This window comes from Anomaloglossus baeobatrachus, chromosome 3 (assembly GCF_048569485.1).
Source record: "Anomaloglossus baeobatrachus isolate aAnoBae1 chromosome 3, aAnoBae1.hap1, whole genome shotgun sequence".
Classification (NCBI taxonomy): domain Eukaryota; kingdom Metazoa; phylum Chordata; class Amphibia; order Anura; family Aromobatidae; genus Anomaloglossus; species Anomaloglossus baeobatrachus.
Genome location: NC_134355.1, coordinates 72,531,676 through 72,558,223, shown reverse-complemented (window position 1 = coordinate 72,558,223; position 26,548 = coordinate 72,531,676). Strand labels below are relative to the sequence as shown.

General features: G+C 41.2%; 1 protein-coding gene across 2 annotated transcripts in view; it reads right to left on the bottom strand.

The window, feature by feature from the left end:
• Window positions 1-481: 481 nt before the first annotated feature.
• AFTPH (aftiphilin) overlaps window positions 482-26,548 on the bottom strand; it is a 96,540-nt gene continuing 70,473 nt past the window's right edge. The window contains exons 7-10 of one of the 2 annotated variants that reach the window (XM_075339258.1): window positions 24,595-24,655; window positions 18,770-18,853; window positions 7,521-7,644; window positions 482-2,768 (exon numbers count right to left, since the gene is read on the bottom strand). In XM_075339258.1, coding sequence (XP_075195373.1) covers window positions 2,624-2,768; window positions 7,521-7,644; window positions 18,770-18,853; window positions 24,595-24,655 — 414 coding nt within the window. In that variant the 3' untranslated portion in view covers window positions 482-2,623. The remainder of the gene's footprint in view (window positions 2,769-7,520; window positions 7,645-18,769; window positions 18,854-24,594; window positions 24,656-26,548) is intronic. The other variant, XM_075339259.1, reaches the window with a different exon arrangement.

Here is a 26,548-nt window from a genome sequence, read left to right as displayed (position 1 = left end):
ACACGGCTCTGCTGTTCTGTCGGGACAGAAACCAATGATGTCCAGTTCGTCGGTCATCGGGACCATACAGCTAATTACTGGCGTCTCCTGTGCATGCATGGCGTATAACCGCTGAGTCTAATCATTGGCAGCAGTGGTCAGGTGAATGATGAGGGAACATTTTTCCTGCCAAAAGTCATGATCTCCTGTCACACCACCAGTCGAAATACTGACAGTAATTTTGTGCCAGCGGAGAGCACAAAATTACAAAAGTGGTGAATAAATACTATACAGGGTGGTCCAAAAGTAGGTGGACAGTATGTGTAATAGGGTTATCAAACATGGTGTAAAGTGAAACTGACTCAGTTGCCCTTAGCAACCAATCAGATTCCACCTTTCATTTTCCAAAGAGTCTGAACAATGAAAAGTGGAATCTGATTGGTTGCTAAGGGCAACTGAGTCAGTTTCACTTTACACCATGTTTGCTAACCCTATTACACATACTGTCCACCTACTTTTGGACCACCCTGTATATAAGGATATAAGTGTCATTTACTAATGTCCTTATTCTCTGTCAATTTGTTTTCTGTTTTTTTTAAAGAGGTTGTCCCCTACTTTTACATTGATGGTCTCTCCTTAGATGTCTGAGCGGCTGAGGTTCGACACCCCGCACCCCTGCCGATCAGCTGTTCTCGTTCCGGCAGCCGGAAATGCTCAGTTCCAGAGCTGCCCCATCAACTGATAGCAGCAGTACCCGGCTACCGCTATCAGAAGAAATGACAGCTCCGGAATGGCGCATTTCCAGCCGCCTGCTTCCACAGGGGACTAAAAACAGCTGATTGGCAGGGGAGCCAGGTGTCGGACCCCGGCCATTGATGACCTAGCCTACCATCAATGTAAAAGTAGTGGAAAACATCTAAAGGGGGCTTTACACGCTACGATATCGCTAATGCGGAGTTGTTGGGGTCACGGAATTTGTGACGCACATCCGGCCGCATTAGCGATGCCGTTGCGTGTGACACTTATGAGCGATTTTGCATCGTCGCAAAAACGTGCAAAATCGCTCATCGGTGACATGGGGGTCCATTCTCAATTATCGTTACTGCTGCAGTAACGATGTAGTTCGTCGCTCCTGCGGCAGCACACATCGCTCCGTGTGACACCACAGGAACGAGAAAGCTCTCCTCACCTGCCTCCCGGCCACAATGCGGAAGGAAGGAGGTGGGCGGGATGTTACGTCCTCCGCTGCTATTGGGCGGCCGCTCAGTGACGTCGCTGTGATGCCGCACGGACCGCCCCCTTAGAAAGGAGGCGGTTCGCCGGGCACAGCGACGTCGCCGGGCAGGTAAGTATGTGTGACGGGTCTGGGCGATGTTGTGCAGCACGGGCAGCGATTTGCCCGTGTTGCACAACAGATGGGGGCGGGTACACACGCTAGCGATATTGGGACCGATATCGCAGTGTGTAAAGTGGCCTTAGGTCCTAAAAAGCCACCACTCGCTTTACCCTGTGAAGTTCTATGTTGTAATATGTGTGCGCAGATACAGCATTAGAAATATATAAACTGTGTAGAGTCAAATTTACAATAAACAGCAATTGAAAAATAAACAAACTGACATTCCTTTTAAGGCCTTTTTACATAGGAAGATGCAGAATGCGTGGGGCCAAATAGTCGTTATGATCATATGGTCCCCATACAGTTTGCATTTTGTTGGCGCACATCCTCTGTGTACACAGGAAAATGTGCTGCTAACAGAGTCTGCACAATAGGTGCATTTGCTTATTCCTTGCCAAAACGCTCACCAAAGATCAGACATTAGCCTATTTATGAACGGCCTTGAAATCTTGGCATCTTTATCATAAGAAAATGCTGCCTGTGTTGGAGTGATCGGTTATATTACTAAGTGCAATCAGCCCCATCATTGAGTGCTTCAAGATCTCCCAGTGCTACATATGTACCACTCTGGGAACAATAATGGCGGCCATACTGGTGATCGCATAGCAAACAATGGAGACGTATATTTACTAAAGTTGCAGAAGAGAACAGCTAAAAGATCCAATGCTCCTAAAGCCCGATTCTGCAATCAGCTCCACCTCTGTAAAACTTAAAGGTAAAAACACACAGAAAAAAAAAAAAAAAAAAAAAGAAAGAAAAAAAAAGCAAAAACGCAAAACACTGAACATTTAGATGTAACAGTACAACAACTTCAATACAACCGGGAGCAAAAGCAAAAAAAAATAAAAATATATATATATTAGTCACCACGACAGGCTCACAGGCAGTGAAGGTTTTGCATGTTCACTTCTGTCTGTTTTTGATTTTTTTTTGTAAGAAAGGATCCCCCAGTGTATGTACCCAGCACAAAAGAAAAAAAAAAAAAAAAAAAAAAGAAGAAGAAGAAAACATTTCCTCTAGCCTTTATATACAAATTAATTTGAAGATTTTTCATATAAATGAAGTATTCAGTGTTGAAATTTACATCAGAGTGTATATACCCTTAATAGTGCTGCTTACCGACAAATCAGCCAAAGTGATTTTATGAAAAAGCAAGAACACTTTCATCCTCTTTAAAAAGTTTGGATATAAAACATCCAATGGATTTTGGATTCTTTATTATTTTGCGTAGTTTTTTGTTTTGTGTAATCAATCAGCCTTGTCTTGAGAACTCGTTAAAGGTGTTAATGAGACTGGGAACATCAACACCTTGGCATGCATGAAAGATAGGTCGGGGAGGCTGGCGATGACTTTCGCAGCCTCGTCACTAAGGTTCTCGTCCCTTCTAGGTTTCCTGTGAGGAAAGAGGTAAAACACATAGTAGGTTAAACCAAACAGGGCAGAGCAAAGCTATTCCAATACACGGATGAAATATCCGGCATTTTCAATAAAAATCAAGTGCAGTACCCAAGAGTAGCCACTAGACCGTGAACGGCGCTGTGGTGTTCCCACTTTATGGCCAGTGAGCTGGTCTGGGGGTTCCAGGTGTCGGACCCCCCATCGATCTGAACCCTTTACATACAAAAAAAATTGCAAGTGTCTATTGTCTAGACAACAAACTAGGTGTTTATAGAACTCCAAGATTTCCACTTAATTTGCAATATATTTGTATAGGTATCAGTTGTATTATACAGAACTTTGATTCCCTGTTTAAAGTACCTCCAATCATAAACAACTTTCCATAAAAGAAGCTAAAATAAGAACCTTTGTAATACACCCTATTTGGGGATAAAAAAAATGCCTCTTTTTCCACCTATCAGACTCCAGCTATCCTCTACTGATTTGATGGTCTCTGAATTCACTAATTAAATCTGTGAAGAGATAGGTTTGTTTTGTTTTTTTTTTAGCCTCACTGAGAGATCAGGTTACAGATACGCATAGAAGTCTACGAAAAAGGGAGAGCGTGCGCAGGAGACTAGCTGCTGTGCTGTCTCCAATACAAGGCTCGCAATGAAGACCCTGCACCACTATCCCTCATAGCACATACACCCTCTCTCGCTCTATGTATCCCTGTGTTTCCCAAACTCCAGTCCTCATGGCCCCCAACAAGTCATGCTTTCAGGATTTCCTTACTATTGAACAGGTGATGGAATCATTATCAAGGCATCACCTGTGCTATATTAAGGAAATCCTGAAAACATGCCCTGCTGGGAGTCGTGAGGACTGGAGCTTGGGAACCACTGATCTACACACACACACACACACACACACACACACACACACACTTCCTTCTTCCTCTATAGATATCTATGAGCAGCAACTGTAGCCTGTAATTTATCTCCTCTCTGGAGATGAATAATATCAGGGAATTTGGCGTACACATAGTGACTGTTTGTGCCATTTTTCATGAACTTTCATCTTGAAGTACATAAATCTGTAAGGTTTAGCTATACGTTTTCTGGCCAATCGAACTCTGTGCAGCTCAGCAGCTAAAATTTGTATTTCAGGATTGGGTTCAACCCTTGTTGCCTTAAACACAATACAACATTTTTAGTAAGCTGCTGAGCTTCCCTTGTGGTGCTTGCAGGGGGGCAGAATTTCATTATTTAGGACAACCCTTGTGTACAGGTCCAGTATATGGACGTCATAAAACGTCAAGCAAACAAAAAGCAGCTGTCACTCTGACGACTGTGATCCGACAATCCTCCTGCAGTGTCTGCAGGGAAATAGGTAATCATGTGCAGCTTTCTATGTGGAGGTAGTAAGGGGTTTAAAAAAAAAACCTGGACCTGCATCTTTACACAGTGCTTTTTTTTATTTTTTTTCCGCAGAAAAACGCCCCAGTGTTGGCAGGAAAAACCCCTGCGTACACTATGTGCATTATTGATGTGAGTTAAAATGTTGATTTGTGGTTTATTAGGAAGAAATGTAACAATTTTATGTAATTAACTTATTTGTCCTCTATTTCTGCAAACACAAAAAAAAGAATTAAAGTAAAAAAAGGCTGTAATAGCTGCGTTCTAATGAATAGCTGCAATGAAGTAGAATAATGGCACAAACAGTTAATGCCGGATGGAAGATGTTTTGCAGATTTCTGCAGACACAGGAGGACATGCATGCGTGCATTCCTCAGCAGTCTCCTTACGCCTTTTCTGCCTTTGTTATCATGTGATCAAACAGACTATAATATATTTCCCGTGGGACAGTCTCGGGCTTCACGTCGGAGCCACAATTAGCATATGTAGAAATGACTGCGAGCGCTGGTTTACATAAGCAGCCCTTGCTCAGGTCATCAGCGGCAGGCTCCCTGTCTGGATGCATAATCCTGCCGTGCTGTACAAGATCTGTACAAGTCAGTCACTTTCTCGGTTGCCATAGAAACCAGCAACAAGGTTAGATTCGATGCGACGCACCTGGCTCTGGTGCGGGAGGAGAGTACCAGCTCCTCGAAAAAAATAAAAATAAAATCTCACGAGTGGTTAATGTAAGAGTAACCCCCCCAAATGAGCCACACTCTATAATGAATGTGGAGGTACCGATGGCTCCTCCGGATTCGGTGACTCTGCAGCCAGAAGTCTACAATGTAAAGAGACCCTTATCCTTAGGTTTATTCACCACCATCGTTGGAGCACCACTCTTGTTTTTCATTATGTTATATTAGAAGCCGGATTATTATTTTTTTTTTAATTTTTCTTAGTTTGTTTAATCACGGTATGCAAATTACCATGTTGGAGTCAAGGAGGAGGCAACCGGCAGGGGAGTCATGGTGGCAAAATACATCTCGTATGGTATGATTGAGGCCATTGAGGACAGGGTACGTTATTTCGAACTGTCGAATATAGACCCATGTGCCCTTTTTCCTGAGTACTGATGTATGCGCAGTGAAAGGGGTATAGTATACTCTTCCCAGCTTGATTGGTGCACAGTGAATCTGCCGGCAGCTGCCAACCTGTCAAAGGAGGATTGTGAGCCGGCTTGAGGTGACGTACCCTGTGCTCTGAAGAGTAGCCCAAGCCACATGGCATGACCACCTTGACTCATCGGACAAGAGGCTCCACCTCCCTGACTACTGAAAGGTAGTATACATACAGCGGTTATGTGTCGCCCATACGGCTGGCAGTGTGGACCCTGTGGGGAGGTATGTGTCCGAACCCCAATCCTTGCTTCACTGCTAATGCCCCTGGATCTGTAGATCAGTGAAGTTCATGCAGGTCCCTCCACTGTGCAGGACTTTGCCAGGCCGTCTGAAACTGTCGCCTGACCTAGGGCCCTGTGCCCCGTGCGAGCTTTGGTCCCAGCGGTACTTGGATGTACCTGCCCTGGCGACCTCTCTCCTGTGCCCCCGGGTCACCGTTACACAGACCCAGCTCAAGGCACATCCGTGCACTTCACTGTGCACCACTCGACTCTCTGACTGACTATTGTCCACTCCCACCAGGCTGTCTAGTTCCCTGGTCAGGCTCTGCCCACTGGGTAGCCGTCCGCTTATTTGACTAGCAGTGCACCCTAATGTGGTGTGGGAACTAGCATTTTAGGTGTGTGTGTAGGTGTTACTGGCATTGGTGTTCCAGGTCCCAGAGGGTAGGCACTAAATAATCTGCTTATCTTACAAAAATCCTTCTAATATTCTGCAAATATTACAGACCAGAACAACTTCAGAAAATAAAAGTGCTATTATACGAGCAGCCCCTGGTTCCCCTTAACTCTATGGCATAAGCAATCAGACAAACCGTTGTTTGCCCGACAACTCTCAATCTGGAGACTTCTCCATATAGAGGAGTGCTCTGCCCAGCGTTCGCATTTTCTCTATGAGAGCCTTGTCTTCTTGCCAAACAATAAGTTCCGGCAACTAAATTCCCATCTAACAGAAGACCCACATATACATCAGAAGGACAGTCATATATAATGAAGCCGGTATGTTATGCTTTTATCTCATGTGTACGGGGACCTTCAGATGTTGTGCAAATGAACCAGTACCAGAATGTAGGCCCAAAAATAAAATGTAAATCAGATTTTAATCATTGTTGCAAGTGGCTCTGAAAAGTCTGAAAAGTAGAAAGTCACTTAAAGGGAACCTGTTAACATGAAAAAGCAGTCTAATCTGCAGGCACCAGATTGATATATAGTTTTAGGAGTAAAGATTCAGCATAACCTGTATTTTAACCATTTAAGCCTCTGCTCTTTCTGGGATTATCGGTCCAGTGGGCGGTCCTATGAATGATTGACAGCCCTTTCTGTATACACACTTATCTGGGATTATCAGTCCAGCAGATGGTCCCATCAGTGAATGACAGCCATCTCTGTATGCACACCTATCTGGCATTTTTAGTCTAGTGGATGGTCCTATCAGTGACTACCTAGCTCTGTATGCACAGTTCTCTGCAATTATAAGTCCAGTGGGCGGTCCTCTCAGTGATTGAAAGCTATTGCTTTACATACTTAGATACATACATACTATACATACTTAGCTGGGATTATCAGTCCAGTAGGTGGTCCTATCAACGATTGACAGCTCTTTCTATATACACCCTTATCTGGGATTATTACTAAAGTGGGTGGTCCCATCAGTTAAAGACAGCCATCTTTGTATGCACAGTTATCTGGGATTTTCAGTCCAGTGGATGGTTCCATCAGTGACTACCTCTGTATGCACAGTTCTCTGTAATTATCAGTCCAGTGGGCTGTCCTATCAGTGACTGACAGCTATCTCTGTATACACACGGATTTGAAATTTTCAGTCCAGTGGGAGGTCCTATCAGTGACTGACAGCTATGTCTGTATGCACATTATACAAAGAAATTGTCAGTCACTGATTGGACCACCCATTGGCCTGATAATCCCAAATTAGTGTGTATACAGAGATAGCTGTCAATCACTGATAGGACCGCCCACTGGACTGATAATCCCACAAAGAGCAGAAGTTTAAATGATTAAAAACACAGGTTATACTGAATCTTTTCATACAAAGCTGTATATGAATCTACTCTGCTCTATAACATGGTGCCTGCATTTTCATGGTGACAAGTTCCCTTTAAAGCAATGTTGTATTGTAGTGACATGAAACTACTGACTGCCCGTCAGGACCTGTATGTTTCTAGGAGTTTACCTTGCCGATGTGCTTGTGGTTTCTGCTGTGGACATCAGTCTTGCAAATGCATCAGTCACCTTGCTGCTGGCATTGGAGCATTCCACCTTTGCCGTTGTCAGTGCATAAAGCTCGGGATCCACACCTTTCAGTATAAAATGATAATCAGTGATGGAAGAAGTCAGCAGAGACGGAGATTAGTCACTTCACTGGTCACAAAAACACACCACGCCACACACTCCTCTAAGTATCTGAGCACTTCGGAGACAGTACCAGCATTCAATGGGCAATTCCTGCAAATATGCAAGAGTGACCGGTATCAGCATCCCAATAATGGAAGCAATGGTGTCCTTTCAGTAGGTATTTACCAACTTATAGCACAAATTTATACTGCATATATGTAAGGCACAAGAAAGGAAGAGCTATATATATACAAATGTAATGCAAAAGATAGAGCTGAAAAGGGCATCAAACCGCTGTATATGTGCTGACACAGGCCTATAAAGAAGCAATGAAGACACTCAGATACTTAAAGGAGTGTGCTGAGGACACGCACTGGACCACTACTGTAACTCTACTACTAGCTACTACGCAAGCGTGCTGAAGCATTAGGGACAGGTCAGGTGATAAGGTCTTCAGAGGAGGAATCTGGAGGAAGTACCGGAGTTTAGTAATGGCCTACAACCAAAGGTGTACGTTCAAGTTAGTTTTCCCAGGATGGTCTTTTAAAAAGTCTCACCCCACGAAGACAGCCTTCTTCTTTTGAGGTTGGCGAAGTGATCAACTGAGCTTCATGGGGCCAGATTCGAATCTCAAGAAATGACGGGGGGTGGGGGGGAATGCAGCTGTCCTTACACTCTACCAAAAAGGGGTACTCCCCTCGCACACGTTTAATGTAAATGCAAGGGATACTGCCCAGCTATTGTCGTAGCTCCCAGAAGTAACTAGAAAGGGCCACACAAGCACTGCTGCATCTCCATTTCCAAGTCAAGGACCCGTCCGATCTCAGAAATATCGAAGACAGGACTACTCCTTTAAATATTCTATATTAATATACATAGAGCAATCACATGGATGGGCTTCCTTAGGCTCTGAGCTTGCGATGCAAGTCCTTAGACTACTAAGGGGTACAACATCTTTCCCCTGACTAGCCTTCTCATTAGAGAATATGAAAAAAAGAACGCTTCTTCAATAACACATATATACTAGGGAAGAGCTGTATGTTTAAAGATGAACCTGTACTTTAATGCAAAAGTAACTAAGTCCATTCTTAAAGGGAATATAGAATAAGAAAATGACCTATCATTTAAATCAGGTTTTTGTGTTGCACATATTTTTTTTTAAAGAAACATCACCAATGTTTGTTTTTTTTATCATAGCACAATCTGTATAAAAAAATAAAATAAAAAATTAAATAATCAAAAATATTGCACTTTTTTCACAGGCCCCTGGGGCGATTTTAGACACCAAGCCAGATTCATCAAAACTGTCATGCCAGAATTCTACTGCAAAATTTGGGGGCAACTTGCATTTGTCCGTAAATTTTGAGACTTTTATTGGTTTCTCCCAGCTCTGACAAAATGGTCCAAGCGTCACAGCTTCTGTAACTCATGATGAGCTGTGGCATGCTCTATAGCAGAAATCTCACTTCAGTCCCCGACTGGAGTGAGATCTGCTACGGAGCGTACGGAAGCATATGACGCTTAAGCCTGCTTTACACGGGACGACCGAGAGTGCGATTTCACAAGCGATCGTACCCGCCCCCGTCATTTTCGCGTCACGGGCAAATCGCTGCCCGTGGCGCACAAACTTGTTTAACCCCCGTCACACGTACTTACCTGCTGAGCGACCTCGCTGTGGGCGACGAACGTCCACTACCTGAAGTGGGAGGGACGTTCGGCGTCACAGCGACGTCACACAGCCGCCAGCCAATAGGCAGAGGGGCGGAGATGAGCGGGACGTACACATCCCGCCCACCTCCTTCCTTCTGCATAGCCGGCGGTTGCCGCAGAATGGAGGTAAGCTGCTGTTCATCGTTCCCGGGGTGTCATACGGAGCGGCGTGTGCTACCCCGGGAACAATGAGCAACCGGCGCCATTTTAATTAAACGAGATTATGAAACCGAGCGACGAGTACACGACTCACGATTTGTGAGCAATACTGTGTCGCTCGGAGGTGTCACACAGCCCGACGTCGCAAGTGATGCCGGATGTGCGTCACAAAAACAGTGATAGATCGTCTCGTGTAAAGCACCCTTTAGACCCTCCAGGTTCATGAACAGGTGGGCACCTCTTCATTGGGCCTCTTAAATATGTCTGTACAATATACACACATTTTGCACAGTCCATGGTAAAGGTGCGTGTGTGTGTGTGTGTGTGTGTACACGGACAGCATGAACTTCAATACTCGCCTGTCCCCACCGCTGCTGTCTCCCGCCTACTGCTGCTTCCGGGTCCACAGTGCAGTGAATATTCATGAGCATAATGAGCAGACCCCAGAAGCAAGTGAGAGCAGCACAGAAGACAGCAGTGCTGGAGACAGGAGAGTATAAAAAAAAATAAATAAAAATTACTTTATTTCAAGACAAACGTTTTCTCCGGTACATGTCACACGGATCACATCAGTGTGCAGGCTGTGTGACATCAGTACTGCCGAAGAAAAATTGGATTTGTTGTCGTGTGTAGCACACTGACACACGTGTGCTCCACATGGATACAGTGTCAATGTCAAAGCACAGACATGAGTGCAAGCCCATTGATTTCAACGGGTTTACATGTGTCTAGTAGGTGTGAAAACAGACATCACATGTACTGAAAACATGGACATGTGAAAGAGCCCTAAATCAGCAGCATCCGATTCCAGCTGGCTCCCCTCATCAAGACCAGCGTGAACAACACCATTCTTGATTAAATCGGCCCATAGTTCCTGTTCTTTACCAATGACTTTTCAGCAGTCTCATTATCATCAGAGGCAGGATAACAATGACAGGTAAACACCTCTGCACACAGCTGATAACACAGGATCCACAATTTACAAAAGGTGATGTACAGCTGACACTTCTCCCCCTCCCTTCACAATCACCTTTGCATACGCTCATTAGATGATACAATGCAAACGATAGGCTCTCAAATCAGTTTATTGCTGCTAATGTACATGTAGCCTTCCTGAAAGTACAGTAAGGTTAGAATAGTTCAGAGACCAGTGTGAAAATTGTCCAAATTTCTAATATTTTTTTTTGTATATAGACAGATTGTGATATAGTATAAAAACTTACCAAAAATGTGAAAAAATAAGCTTAACATAAAAACCTGAATTTAAACATGGGGTTCTACATTTTGGAAGGTAAGTCTGCCCTTGAGGACCACTGTCCTAAGATGTCTTCTACCCTCTATTTTTAGGATTCTTAGATGAGCATGTCGAAAAGGAAAGTTAGAGATTAAACACCAATCACCTGCAAAGCCACCAAATCCAAACTTAAACACAGAAATATAGAAACCGTGATACAACTAAACTGGAAAGCCACCACTGCACCACCAGCTACTATCACATGCCTGGGAACTTCCAGAACAAGCCGACCATAGGGATATTCATCTTATTGACAATGTACGTGTGCTTGTGATATCTGAAGAACCATTTTGTTCAGACAGATTTTTGGGCACTCAGCAGTAGACCGAATTATTGTTTTGGCATGATTGTACTTTTCAGGTCAGCCTGTGCGTTCCGAGGCATGGTCACTACACAAAGGGCAAAACCACTCCCAAATGTTCAGCAAGCTCCAACAAATGACTTTCCCAGAAACAAGTAAAATGTTTTCTGTGTGTTAGACAATTAGTTTGGAAACCACTGGAAGAATATTTGACGACTTAACGTCTCATGTTTCGTTAGCAGGGTTCCCCAAAAGACTGCCAGAGTAGATTTTTTTTTTTTTTTTTTTAGTACAACCCAAAGTGGCCAGAATTTCCTAAAGACTGAAAAAGTGTAGAGTTAGTAAACATGTTAGTAAGAGGAGCTGACTAGCAAGGTAATAGTTAAAACGATAACTTTGAGAATCGAAAACCATTTAGTAAAAAAAAAAAAAATAAAATTTATATATTTTATTTAAAACGCTATATATAAAATGGCTAGATATATATTTTTTTTAATTTTTAAATATATCTATTTAAATAAAATATATATATTTTTTTTAAAAAAAATTATTATTTTAAATAAAATATATTTTATTTTAAAAAAAAAAGTAAAATAAAATTATATATATATTTTTTTTAAATGGCTATATGACCCCCCTAAACAAAAAAAAAACAAAACTCCTCCAAAGGCAAGGATTATAATAAAATAATGAAAGCTATACCTCATTATTAGTGTTGAGCGCATAGTTGACTATTCATACTCGCTATGCCATTAGCGAGTAGCAATGCAAGTCAATGGGAAATACCCACTAAGTAGTGAGTAACCCAAAAGCCGTACTTTTTGTGCGAGTAGCAAATAGTATGGCTTTTGGGTTACTCGCGAGTATTTCCCATTGACTTACATTGCGCCCGCTACTTGTAACGAATATGAGAGTAGCAAACAGTACTCGCTAACAGCATAGAGAGTACGAAAAGTTAACTACTCACTCAACACTACTCATCATCTTCAACCCTCCGTGCCCCTGCAGTAGTCTCCAACAAGAAGCAATCTCTTTCTTCAGTTGCCTGACTGATAAAATCTACGATTGGCTGCAGCAGTATTCCCAGTACAGTCATTTGACATCTACCATCTTTCAGTCCTAGTGGATACCACCAGAGCAGCCTGTGCTGGAGCCATGGGGGTTACAGCATGATGATGACCCTAAACACACAGCCAGGGCAACTAAGTAGTGGCCCCATAAGAAACATTTCAAGGTCCTGGAGTGGTCTAGCCAGACTCCAGCTATAGAAACAGCACAACAATGATTTTGCTACTGAGGGTAAAACATGTGTTCTTTACTAATTTGAACATGCTGATTCCAAATATGAACTCAGAATTTGCATAGCACGTCCAGATTTTGAGTTATACTTAGAAAAGGCCATACGCCTATTCAGGCATTGTTGAAGGCATTGCACATGCGGTTGGAATGAAAGAGACCTATGCTTCTATGCAGATCATTCTGAAATTGATTAAATATTCAGAACATCAATGGAACATTTGTGCTGACCTCAAAGTTGTTGCACTAGTCCTTGGTTTGCAGTTAGGTTACACTAAGCATATGTGCTTTCTGTGCCTATGGAACAGTCGAGATGACAACAACCATTATAAAATTAAACGGTGGCCCAATAGAGATGAACATAAGATTGGTAAGCACAATGTTCAACACGAATCACTTGTCGATCCACTTAAAGTTTATCTTCCACCTCTTCACATTAAACTAAAACTAGGACTAATGAAAAATTTTGTAGTAGCAATGGATCGTCAAGGGAATGGATTTAAGTATCTGAAGGAAAAGTTTAGTGCATTGAAAACTGAGGCTAAACTCAAAGCAGGAATCTTTATTGGTCCTGAAATCCACCAACTAATCCATGATGAAATCTTCAAGAAAGAACTCACCCCACTTGAACTAAGTGCATGGGATGCATTTATAGTAGTAGTTCAAAACTTCCTTGGAAACGAAAGAGCAGAAAACTATGCTGAACTAATAGACAATATGCTTCAAGCATACGAAATGCATGGTGCCCGAATGTCATTGAAAATGCATTTCCTACATTCACATCTTGACTTCTTTCCTCCAAATATGGGTAATGTCAGTGACGAACATGGTGAGAGATTCCACCAGGACATTTCTACTATGGAAAAAAGATACCCAGGTCGCTTTAACCCCAACATGATGGGCGATTACTGCTGGTTTTTGCAACGGTCCACTAGGACCACTCACAAGCGCAAAAGCAAGTGCCTGAAGCACTTTTAAAAGTACTCTGCTGAGTTCAAGGCGATTTCTTAAGCTACTATAAGTGATTTTTAAGTTTTTTGGTTTATTTACCTATACTTCTTTTTCAATAAAAATGATAATACATGTTGTGAAACTGTGGGACATAACGATTCTGTATCTTTATTAATTGCTTATTTTAATTTTCACAAAAATTGGAATAACTTAATATCCTGACGTGCTACAAAAAAACTAACTTCAGATTTGGATTCAGCACATTCGATTTAGTATAGCGCACATGGTTTTTGCCAAGTAGCAGACAAAAAGTGTTTATTTGTTGTGCTGTGAAATCTTTGGCGGGTGCTGAAAATCAATGTTCTTCAGTGACAGCCCTGAAACCTGAAAGATCTGAAGAAGATCTGTATGGAGGAGTGGGCCAAAATCCCTGCTGCAGTGTGTGCAAACCTGGTCAGAACTTCAGGAAACGTCTGACCTCTGTAATTGCAAAGAAAGGTTTCTGTACCAAATATTAAGTTCTGTTTTTCTATTGTATCAAATACTTATTTCATGCAATAAAATACAAATTAATTATTTAAAAACCATACAATGTGATTTTCTGGATTTTTTTATTCTGTCTGTCACAGTTGAAGTTACCTATGATAAAATTCACACAAACCTCTCCATTCATTGGAGGTGGGAAAACTTGCAAAATCGTCAGTGTATCAATGCTTATGCTCCCATCCGATTTATCTATCTTATCAATATATTATATATGCACATCCATAATGCCTTTTGTCAAATTTGGGAAAGAGGAGACTCATTGAATATTAATGGATGCATGGATGCCTGGCAATCAGTGATCTCTGCTGACATCTGATGGAGAGAGGAGCTTTCTCCTGTTGAAAAAAAATCTGACTCCTAACTATTGGATTTAGGAAATGTTCAGAAGTGAGGTATTTGGGTGAAAAATCTGCAGCAATTTACAATAGCAGTGGAAGGGCCCTTTAAAAAACCTAATTCACACAGTATGTAGTGGAGGACTTCTGCATGGAAAGTCACAGCCTGCTACAGGCTTTCTAATACGCAGGATGCCTATTGTGTTGTATAAATGCTGCAGATTTTTTGAAGCCGTATTTACCCCCTTAGGAGACATCCACATGGGACACATCTGCTGTGAAATTTTCCCAATAACAACAACTACAACAAATGATGCGGATCTAATGCGGCAGATATACAGCAGGCATTGCATGGATTACCCACAGCATAAATGGTCATGTCAAATCCACAGGAGCAGGCAATTTACAATGTGGGTTTTCTTTGCGGCGTGTCCATAAAATCTCATCCACAATTGATTTTCCATCCAGATTTTCTGCTGCGTATACGTCCCCTGTGGATGTGCCCTTGTAATGGTGACATCCGCTGCACAATTCACTGCAAAATCCACATGTAACACATGGAAAATGCTTGTCTGTCATTCTAGAATCCATTTAAACCCATTCAGGGCATATTAAAAATGTAGGGGAACATCTTACTCCGCTGCTACATACTTTATATTACAAGACTCGGTCCAAGATGATGTTACTATGAAGACGTAACACAGGGATAAGATATATACACTTTAATCACATTGTATAAACCGCTATATATGGACCTTAAAGATCTACGCGTTTCACTCCATGTGATATAACTGAGAGGAAAAAGCTTACTATCATAGGCATAGGAAATGTGGAACGCCTAAGCGATGACCGTTATATACATTTACACTCCATGGAGCCAGCACTGGATGATTAAATACATGCATAGCACCAAATGATTTCTGTTTTAGGCAGATAAAAAGAGTTTAGAAGTGCACGGAGGTGACATGACGATGGACAATGTTTAATCCTGGTGGGTTACACAGAACGCTGACTATACCGACATGATGTGGATGCTAAAATGACATGTGCTGTAATGTGGCAGATCCAAAGACAAGCAATCACACCCGGCAGTCACAGATCAGTCCCCATTGTGTATGACATATACGGGCGCCCCATGACAATACAAAGAAAATTGTGGTATATTTAAAACAAATAGAAAAAAAAATTAACTATTTGGCTTGGAACCTTGGATTAAGAGTAACTCGGTTTGAGAGCGTTTTGCAAGACAAGCAAAGGTTTCTAAAAAGTTGTAACTTGGTTTAAGAGCAATGATTTGCAAGAAGAGCAAACACTCACCGTGCACACTTCCTGTTCCGTTCTTTCATCACGCTCGGATATGCTCTGGAGGTAACTTTCTATACATATGTACTGTATACTTTATACAATATACCTTTATACACTACAGTATATACTATACAGCATGTCTATCAATTTGCATTTGTGGATACAGTATTGTATCTCTTTTGGCTAACCAGTGCAGCACATTGCTTATATTGTACCTCCCGCACACCAACAATTCTACTGCAAGTTAACGAACGGTTTAATTTGCTTTATACGATTTTTACTGTACCGTATTTTGTATCAGTGTACTGTGATAATTTTATATGAATACAGGACATTATTTTATATTTCTGTAATAAGTTTGTATAAATATAGTAAACATTTTTGGGTTGTGGAACGAATTGTTTGCGTTTGAATTATTTCCTATGGGAAAAGTCACTTTGATATAAGAGTAACTTGGTTTTAGAGCTCACTCCCGAAACAAATTATACTCATAATCCAAGGTTCCACTGTACTCCAGGATTTATACATTTGCAGCATTTTCGTTTAGCAAGTAAAATGTTAGCGGTGTCTACATTGACATCTTGCTTCAAGTCACTCCAAGCAGTGGCTTCACGAGTCATGCAGGTATGTAGGGGCATTAGCCTGCAAACACCATAGTCAAGACTGTGCTCACAGCAACCAATCAGAACTCAGCTTGTCCCTTCCGTTAAGGCTGTGTGCCCACGGGACAATGTAACCGCGAATTTTGCCACGGAAAACCTGCGGATTTATATGGATTTTCTAGATAAATCCGCAGGTTTCAGCAACCTATAAAACATGGTGAGTGCTGTGTCCATGCTGCGGTATGTGTGGCTGCGGAATATGCTGTGGATGTCCCGCAGCCGCATGTAACTGCATGTCAATTATTTCTGAGGAAATATCTGCGGAAATCCCGGCGCTCCACTATGGAGATAGAGGCCGGGACTTCCGCAGGTAAGTTGCACGAATGTCCGCAGGTTTACCGCAGATTTTGCTGGAATCCGCAGCAATGGATAGCTGCGGATTCCGGGGAGCTGCTGCGGGAAACCTGTGGACAAACCTGCAGATATATCCGCGGGTACACTGTGCTATGGGCACATAGCCTTTCATTTTAAGAACTCCCCCCTCCTTCCTCTCCTTCATCTGCTGGCTACAGTTTACATGTTCATGCTCCTGCAACTAATAAGTAAACTAAGCCGACCCCAGAGTAGACTGCATGAGCTACTGCGCTCATGATTGCCTGCAGCATTGACATGACATCAATGGTGCAGATAATTGTAGGCAGCAGAAGACTCGCCACTGGACCCGGTGAAAGAATGGTAATATGACTGCATGTGAGCGATATTCATACTTCTGGCCACATACAGACTAAACATTTATGGTTTCACTCAATTCAATGGTATTGAGTGAGGCTGCACAAGTCTAGTTGGAATGTGGCTGGAAGTATGCATATCACTTACATGCAAGCACTGGACTGCTCAGTCTCACTACCGACACAGGAGAATCCTCACACTGCCTGCTGCCTAGCATGTGAGGGTTCACAAGTCTGCAGTCACAAAGAGTGACACACAGAGGGACTGCAGACTTTCATGAAAAGCCTGACCAACCCCTATAAAGGAAATACGTCACCACGTTTTTGCAATCCCATCTGAGAGCAGCATAATATAGGGGCAGAGAACCCAATTCCAGCGATGTATCACTTACTGGGCTTCTTTCTTCAGTTTTAATAAAATCATGTTTTTCTACTATAGAACTACCAGTTCTCTGAACGCTGAGCTTGGTATAACCTTGCCCACACCACTGATTAGCAGCTTTCTGCCTATACACAGTGTACACTGAAAGCTGCCAATCTGTGGAGCAGGCGGAGTTATACAGAAATTTTGAATGACTATATGGCAGCAGACTTACTAGTCCTCTAGTGATGAAATCTTGTGCTAAATAATGGTTTTATTAGCGAAACATTATAAAAACGACAGAAAGCAGCTCTGTAAGTGATACATCTCTGGAACCAGGGTTTCTGTCACTATCTTATGCTGCTCTCAAATCAGGTGGCAAAAAACCTGGTTAAAATTCCCTTTAAAAAAAAAAAAAAGTATATCAATAACATTTATATACAGTGTGTATATATATATATATATATATATATATATATATATATATATATATATACACATACATATACACATGCACATATATACACACAGAGACACATATGTATATATATATATATAATATTGTGTGTGTGTATATATGTGTGTGTGTATATATATAATATGTGTGTATGTGTGTGTGTGTGTATATATATATATATTATATATATATATATATATATATATATATATATATATATATATATATATATATATATATATATACACACACACACACACACACACACACACACACACACACACACATAAACATAAATACATACACATACACACACACACACACACACACACACACATGTATTTTATTTATTTACATACTTATATACAAAAAATACCAAATTCCACTGAAAGAATAAAAAATAATAATGAAATGATTACATATTTTCCCACAGATCTTTATCAAATAAAAATTCCACGTAAAACATGCTAGTTTGTTTTTTTTCTTGTGTATAAAAGTCTAAAACAAATGCTGTTCATTCCCTCATGTTAGCTGATCTCTGGGACCCTATATCTCAGCAGGGTGTAAATTAGAAGGCTCCACTATTTTCTGTACGAAAACTGCAGCAAATGGCAAGTCACAGAGGATCCCTTTATAATTGGGGGATAATTACCAACGCCCAAAAATTTTCCAGACCATTTCATGAACATGCAAAACCAGAGAGTCACCGCCTGATGGCAATAAACAACAATATACCATCTGGGATATATTGCTTGCATGACTTTATTGTGAGGATTTAGACATTCCGGACAGGAGCATTGCACAGAACACTATTCTCCTTCTTAGCGTTACGATACCTTGGATTTTAAAGACCACCCCAAGCCTCCCCCCTCCCCCCTCTCCGGTAGTAGAAGCTGGGATCTGCATCGGATTCTTAAATGTGCTTGTAAGGTACAGTGATGAGAATTACACAAGGAACAGGACCGAGAGCGGGTTTCTTGTTTGTAGGAAAGCCACAGTGAGGTGCTCATGCTTGTAAGGCAACACTCTGACACTCAGCTGACCTGGGATAGTGGTGGTGCTGTTAAAGCCACTGTCATCCACGGGTCCAAAGAAATCAAGATTCAGAAGAGTAGACCCTCCACTAGCTTGAAATTCATTGACCGTGTTGGATATTCAGCCGTATAGAAGGTAAGCCAGGGCATGGGGGGTATTGTGTGTAAAAAGGGGGGTAAGACACACACACTTAAACATGCATATTATCACTATCATATAATCTACAGCGAGAAAACACCAACATCTTACATGATTATTGACAAGTCACTGAAGAGAGCGGAAATTCACGGTCATGGGGCCCGTTCTCCAGCGGATAGTAAAAGTTTAGTTTTCTGGTAAACATTAAAGTAAGAAACGATTCTACTACTTAAAGGGAAACAGCCCAGAGTATCAGCACAGCGCGCAGTGACCGGGCATCGCCGGCCCGGGGCAGCCTCACACATACGAAGAGCACGGATTAACCCCTTGGAAAAGAAGGAGCCACTTTTCATTTTTTTTTTTTTTACTTCTCCTTCCTCCTGCCAAGAATCATAACTATTTTTTGTTGATAAAATCAGGGGGAAAAAAATCCAAGGGGAGATGAAATAATGTAAAAACAATACACAGTTCCACCTTTTTTTTTTTCTTTTTAAAAACCATTCGATGATCTGGAGACACGATTCTTCAGGTCAGTAGAATCATAATAGCATCAGACTTGTGTAATTTATTTTTTAGTATATTAAAGGCTTTAAAAATAAAAATAAAAAAATTCTAAACTTCGTAGAAAAACAAAAAAATAAAATAAAAAAAATACAACAACAAAAAAACCCGCAAAAACTTGATGATTTGTGTCAGTTTTCAGAGACATGTTTCGGTCAATGGAGCAGTGTGAGGAGTTGTTTTTTTGTGTACAAAGCTGTAATATTTTTTTATTCCATTTAAAAAAAAAAAAAAAAAAATACATTCAACATTTTGATTGCAATTTCTGCATTTTTAGAAGAATTGTAGCAATATAAATAAAAAAAAAAAAATAAATCTTAAAATCGCAATTTGAACTTTTATTACTTTTTAGTATTTTATTTATTATTTTATAATATTTGTTGTTTTTTTTTTGGTTGAATGTATCTTATGGGTTAAATTATCTTTCCTTTTGATAGATTGGACTTTTAATGTTATGGATGAGGCAATACCAAACATGTTTTTTTTTTTTTTTTTTTTTTTAACGTCTTTAATTTAAAAGGGGCAGCAAGGTGGCTCAGTGGTTACTACTGTAACAGCCTGGATTCAAATCCCACCAAGGACAACATCTGCAAGGAGTTTGTATGTTCTCCCTGTGTTTGCGTGGGTTTCCTCCGGGGTCTCCGGTTTCCTCCCACACTCCAAAAACATATAGATAGGGACTCTAGATTGTGAGCCCCAATGGGGACAGTGTTGCCAATGTATGGAAAGCACTGTGGAATTAATAGCGCTATATAAGTGAATAAATTTATTATTATTTTTATTTATTATTATTATTATTATTATTATTATTATTATTGATGGTATGATGGATGAGCTGAATTTTTTTTTTTATTACCTTTAAAAAAAACTTGGTAGCCAGAATATTGACATTTAAGGTATTAAACAGCAATGACCAGACCTATCTGACTATAGAGGAAGGTGCTGGCTGTATAATGCCCCTGACCTCTGTGGAAATATCCAGACTGTGTGGAGATATCATGACGTAGGAGTATGTCAAGTAGCAGGAAGGGGTTAAACAACGCTTCTAAGAAAGCATCTCTGCATCATAAGCCAATAACATAACTAAATCATGCTGTTAGGAAGTTTATTTATTTGACTCACTAATTATTAATTCCACAGCGCTTTACAGACATTATCACTGTCCCCATTGGGGCTCACAGTCTAAATTCACTATCAGTATGGTCTTTGGAGTGAGAGGAACCTGGAGTACAAGAAGGAAACCCACACAAACACGGGGAGAACATACAAACTTCTTGCAGATGTTTTCCATTGTGGGACTTGAACCCAGGACCCCAGCACTGCAGAGCAACAATGCTAACCACTGAGCCACCATGCTGCCCATGATGTCTACTCTGATATTTATATATAGCTTAACTAGCTGAGAAGGGAGGCAGGGGTTATCCTGGTCCTCAGAGGGAGGCAGGGGTTATCCTGGTCCTCAGAGGGAGGCAGGGGTTATCCTGGTCCTCAGAGGGAGGCAGGGGTTATCCTGGTCCTCAGAGGGAGGCAGGGGTTATCCTGGTCCTCAGAGGGAGGCAGGGTTATCCTGGTCCTCAAAGGGAGGCACGGGTAATCCTGGTCCTCAAAGGGAGGCACGGGTAATCCTGGTCCTCAAAGGGAGGCACGGGTAATCCTGGTCCTCAAAGGGAGGCACGGGTAATCCTGGTCCTCAAAGGGAGGCACGGGTAATCCTGGTCCTCAAAGGGAGGCACGGGTAATCCTGGTCCTCAAAGGGAGGCACGGGTAATCCTGGTCCTCAAAGGGAGGCAGGGTTATCCTGGTCCTCAGAGGGAGGCAGGGTTATCCTGGTCCTCAGAGGGAGGCAGGGTTATCCTGGTCCTCAAAGGGAGGCACGGGTTATCCTGGTCCTCAAAAGGAAGGCAGGGTTATCCTGGTCCTCAAAAGGAAGGCAGGGTTATCCTGGTCCTCAAATCTAAAGTGCCCGAACACATTAGATAACTAATGGACAAAAGTCATGTCTCTTGATCCACCCATTGGGGCCTGCATGGCTGTATACACAATGCCTGGTCAGTTAGGCCTCTTCAGAGAAGCTTTACTCTGCTGCTCCATCTTGCACTCGTAGCATGAAGCTTAAAATGTGCGGTTGCAGCTTTCAGTCATCCGTATGTCTTCACAAAAACATTAGTTTATTTGCAGAAAAACAACTTTTTTTTTTCAGCTTTTTCACTTATTTCCTCGTCATCATTCTATTTCTCGTTGTACTGTCGAGCCTCATATGTATATCTTTATAAATTCTTCTTTTCTTTTTTTTTCTGTAGTTAATCAATCAAAATGCATGTTCTCTTTTTCTCACAATGGTGCTTGCTGCATGCGTAAAAATGAGTAAGGGCATTTATATGGAATCTGTCAGCAGGTTTTTGCTATGTCATCTGAGAAAAGGATGATGTAGAGACAGATACACTGATTCCAGTTATGTCACTTACTGGGCTGTGTGTTGCTGTTTTAATGAAATCAGTGTTTTAGGAGCAGGAAATCATCACTACAGGACTAGATGCCTCATGTCTCCTAGTCAACTGCTCAGTGAAACCCTGCCCTCACCATTGATTAGCAGCTGTCAATATACACAAAGTTGCCAATCTGTGTGAGTGGAGTTGTATAGGGCTCAGTATTCTGAGCTCTGCAGCAGAAAAAAACATTTAGGCTATGTGCGCACGCTGCGTTTTTGGTCAAAAAACTGCATGACTTTACTTTCCCAGCAAAGTCTATGAGTTTTCATTTTTGCTGTCCGCACTGTGCTTTTTTTTTAGCTGCGTTTTTGGAGGTTAGAAAAAAGAAAAAAAAAGCAACATGTCAATTCTTTTCTGCGTTTTTCTACCCATGCAATGCATTGGAAAAACGCAGCCAAAAACGCACTGCCGCGGGGTGCGTTTTTTGCGGTCAAAAACGCTGCATCTTTGTGGTCACAAAAAAAGGCAATGTGCGCACATAGCCTTAGTGTAACAAAATAAAAGCATTAAGAACAGGAAGTTATAATGCTGGAATCAGGGTCTCTGCCCCTACATCATGCAGCTCTCAGATTACATAGCAAAACCGTGCTAGCAGAGTTCCTTAGTTCCTTAAAATGTGAAGGGAGAAAATGAAACAGTTTTACTTTGTATAGCAGGACACGTTCTTGACTGTTGCGCCGTTCAATTTCTTCCTGAGCCCAATTTGGAAAACAGGGGACCACAGACCCACATATTAATGATTGGTAGGGGCCTCCGCAATCAACACCCAGGATAGGTGTTAAAAGTACAATGCAACATAAATAGTATATCTGCATAGCAAAATTGTAATGTTGTGGAAATAATCTGGATTGTTTCCCTTTAACACACTAAAAGCAGAATAAAAGATCACAAAACAGTAAAAGAAAAAGACACTAGAGGAAATATAGCAGCAGTCCATTCAGGCTTTCGTTCATGGTCCGGCATTCACTGTGTCCTATAGACCACTGGGCTAGTGACACGCTGGAGGTTAGAAATTTACGTGGTTTTCTGTTTAGTGTCACTTTCTGCACAAAAGGAAATCGTTGCCTCTTAAGCTGATGTCCTACTTGCTGATGGTTTCTAGGTTGGGACTATTGATATTTAGATGGAACGAATGGAAATAAATCCACCACAATCGTGATTTTCAAAGCCTCATTAATTCCAAATTTTAAAGCCGGGAATGGATCTGGTTATCTCTAGTATGCGAATATTGCAGTTTAAGTAGTCCAAACTGTCCATATTGGAGGACGTATTACATTGTGCCCATTGAAATCAATAGGGTGACTATGCATGAGCTGGGTATTTCAGGGTAGGGGGGGGAGCTATTGTTAGTAGTGTCTCCCGCTGCTATGATTAATAGGGCACAAGTCACCAGTTGGGTCAAACCTCTACTATATCCATTTGCAAATGGATAGGGGTTGTCTACAAAAGGTAAGAATGTCTAATAATAATAATAATAATAATAATAATAATAAAAAATAAATTATTATTATTAATAATAAATATTTTTATTCATTTATATAGCGCTATTAAATAAGCAGCGCTTTACATATATTGTCAACATATCTAACATTGTCTATAGGAAGATTGGCCTTTTATACGTTCAGGAGTTTCATGGAATATGGCTGTAAAAATAAGGAAGGGATTTGTAAAGGGAGACTTTGTATTTTGCATTTATATGTTGTGAGCCGCTCTGAGTCTTTGGAGAGGAGCGGTGTATACAAGTTTGACAAGTAAATAAATAATGGATGTAGGGGTATGGTTGGACAAGGGCTGGTCCTCAATAAAAAAAAAAAAAAAAAAAATTATTTTGCAGAGATCAATTGCACCAGTCATGAGAAATCAAACGTAAATGCCTTCATGGAAGTGTCATTCCATCAGTTTGCTTCTACAAAATGCGTGCAGACAAGTTTGTGCTGCATAGTGCATTTATTCTAAATTTCTCATGACTGGCAAATTAACTGTCAACATAAGGGAACATTTTTATACCATAAACCTACACATCCACATTACTACTTGTGCTAAAAATGGGCTGAGAGGGGATCCCTTTAGAGTTCAGGTAAAGGTGTATTACCCAGAAGCGTATCAGACGTCACTTTTCTCCCACTCCGCTGTCACTTGCGCAAGATATTGACAGCAGTAAAGATTAAGAAGGTGAAAGACAGGTGAGAATGAGTTGCAAGGTGCAGACTAGTAAAGAGAATATAGGAAAAGTCTGAGACTATAGTAAAAATGATATCAAGAGAAAGAAGCAAACTGGACATACCTTGTTCTTCAACTGGTTAATAGTTAATAAATAAATAAGATATATAAATGATAATGTAATACTGGATCAGAGAACATTATAAAGCAGCCGACTGATACATGCCACTTAACATGTACAATGTGATGGCAGTACGGGCACAAATCCGCCTGGAGACTGTAAAATACATTGCGTCTCACAGCCCGTCATTGTATATCACATTCATCTAACGGTTCATGCTGAGCAAAGGATGAAGAAAGAAAGCCTGAATTTCCCAAGAAATCACTAAAAAGACAGGGGGAAGGTCAGCAGAGAGGAGACTGTGTGGACTCGGAAGCTTTCTTATGTCTAGCTCTGTTGCTAGAGGCTCTACGGAGAGACGTACCATCTAAGGGGTTGGTAAGGCCACTGCTACTCCAGTCAAACTGGACAGGCGGGAGGGATTCCTGCGGAAGAAACAGTGGAGCAATTAATATCAATTGCATCAGAAGCACAGCAGCAGATACAAGAAGCTTAAAAAGCTTCCCCGAAATATGGATGTACACAAGAGCAAGATATGTCTTAAAGGGAATCTGTCACCAAGTTTTTGCTCCCCCATCTGAGAGCAGCATAATGTAGAGACAGAGATCCTGACTCCAGTGTTGTGTCACTTACTGAGCTGTTTGCCGTCATTTTGATAAAATCAATGTTTTCTCTGCTGCAGATCTAGCAGTTATACAGAGCTCATGAATATGCTGGACTACCTGCAGCATGACAATCGCTACTGATTTTATCAAAACTACACTAAGCAGCCCAGTAAGTGACACATCGCTGGAATCAGGGTCTCTGCTCCTACGTAATGCTGCTCTCAGATTAGGTGGCAAAAAGCTGGTGACAGATTCCCATTAAATGTTCCTTCAGGATTATTCTAGCAAAAAATCTGCTGTTTATTACACGGACAAGACTTTACGAAAATATCAACACCCTACAGAGAAAATCCATGGCGGAAATTAATAATAGCTACGGATTATGCCACCCATACATGTCGGTTTATAATGTGGATTTTCACGCTTTGAAATCTGCGGTAAATTTTCACTAAAATTTAGAGTGTGATTGGTGTAGATTTTCCCCTGTGGACAGTCAGCAGCAGATAGGTCCCGTCTGAACATTTCAGAAGTGTAATCCAACCCAAAGTGTGGATGTCTATGTACCAAAGTCCCCATCAACTCACCAAATCCTGATTATTACTTTTCACGGTATTCTCTTATTTTCGGGGTTCCTAGCTAATGTGTGTCCTCTCATCCAGTTAAAAAAACTTACCATGTGTGGGAAGCTGAGACCCAGGCTATATATGTATAATGTGGACCGACAAGGGTGGGGTCAGGTTCAAAAATGGTCCACATTATACATATATAGCCTGAGTCTCAGCTTCCAACACATGGTAAGTTTTTTAACTGGATGAGAGGACACACATTAGCTAGCGACCCCAAAAATAAGAGAATACCGTGAAAAGTAATAATCAGGGTGTGTGTGTGTGTGTGTGTGTGTGTGTGTGTGTGTGTGTGTGTGTGTGTGTGTGTGTGTGTTAGCATATGTATCCGAGCTCTAAGTATCGCAGTCCTTACTTCCACCCCTAATGTAGATCACTTATGTAACGTAGTGATGGCGTCTCACATATTGGGGTTATAAGTGACATTTCTGCTGCGGCATTGAAAGAAGGTCTAGTTGGGAAATGTTTTGCCCATTTTTAAGCCTATACTGAGAACTTGGGGAAAATAGACTTTCTCTTTTCACTGAGGAATGATAAAGTCCCTTGAATGTCCCATGAGAGAGATTCAGCGACTTCTAAGCTTAAAGGGAATCTGTCATCAGGTTTTTGTTACCTAATCTGAGAGCAGCATAACTTTACTTCTTTCTTTTAATGCCAGACCCTTCTTCCTGTTCTCAGTTTTCATGTTTTTACGCACGATTGCACTTGATTGTGATTTTTTTTTTTTTCAATAAAAGAAATTTGTTTAACCATTAACTCTTTGTTCTCTGGTCTTTCCATGGTTATTTTGAGTTGCTAATAATTTGGTGGGAGGTTCTCTCCTTCTGGATTACAAATTATCCTTTTGAATGGAAAATAGGTATTTGAAAGCAGCATAAGGTAGGGGCAGAGATCCGGATTCCAACAATAAGTCACTTACTGGGCTGCTTAGGGTAGTTTTCATAAAATCGCTGATTAATCAGCAGTAGATCATCATTACAGGACTACTTGGTGTGCTGCAGGTAGTCCAGCATATTCATGAGCTCTGTATAACTGCTAGATCTGCAGCAGAGAAAACATTGACATCAAGCAGCCCAGTAAGTGACACATC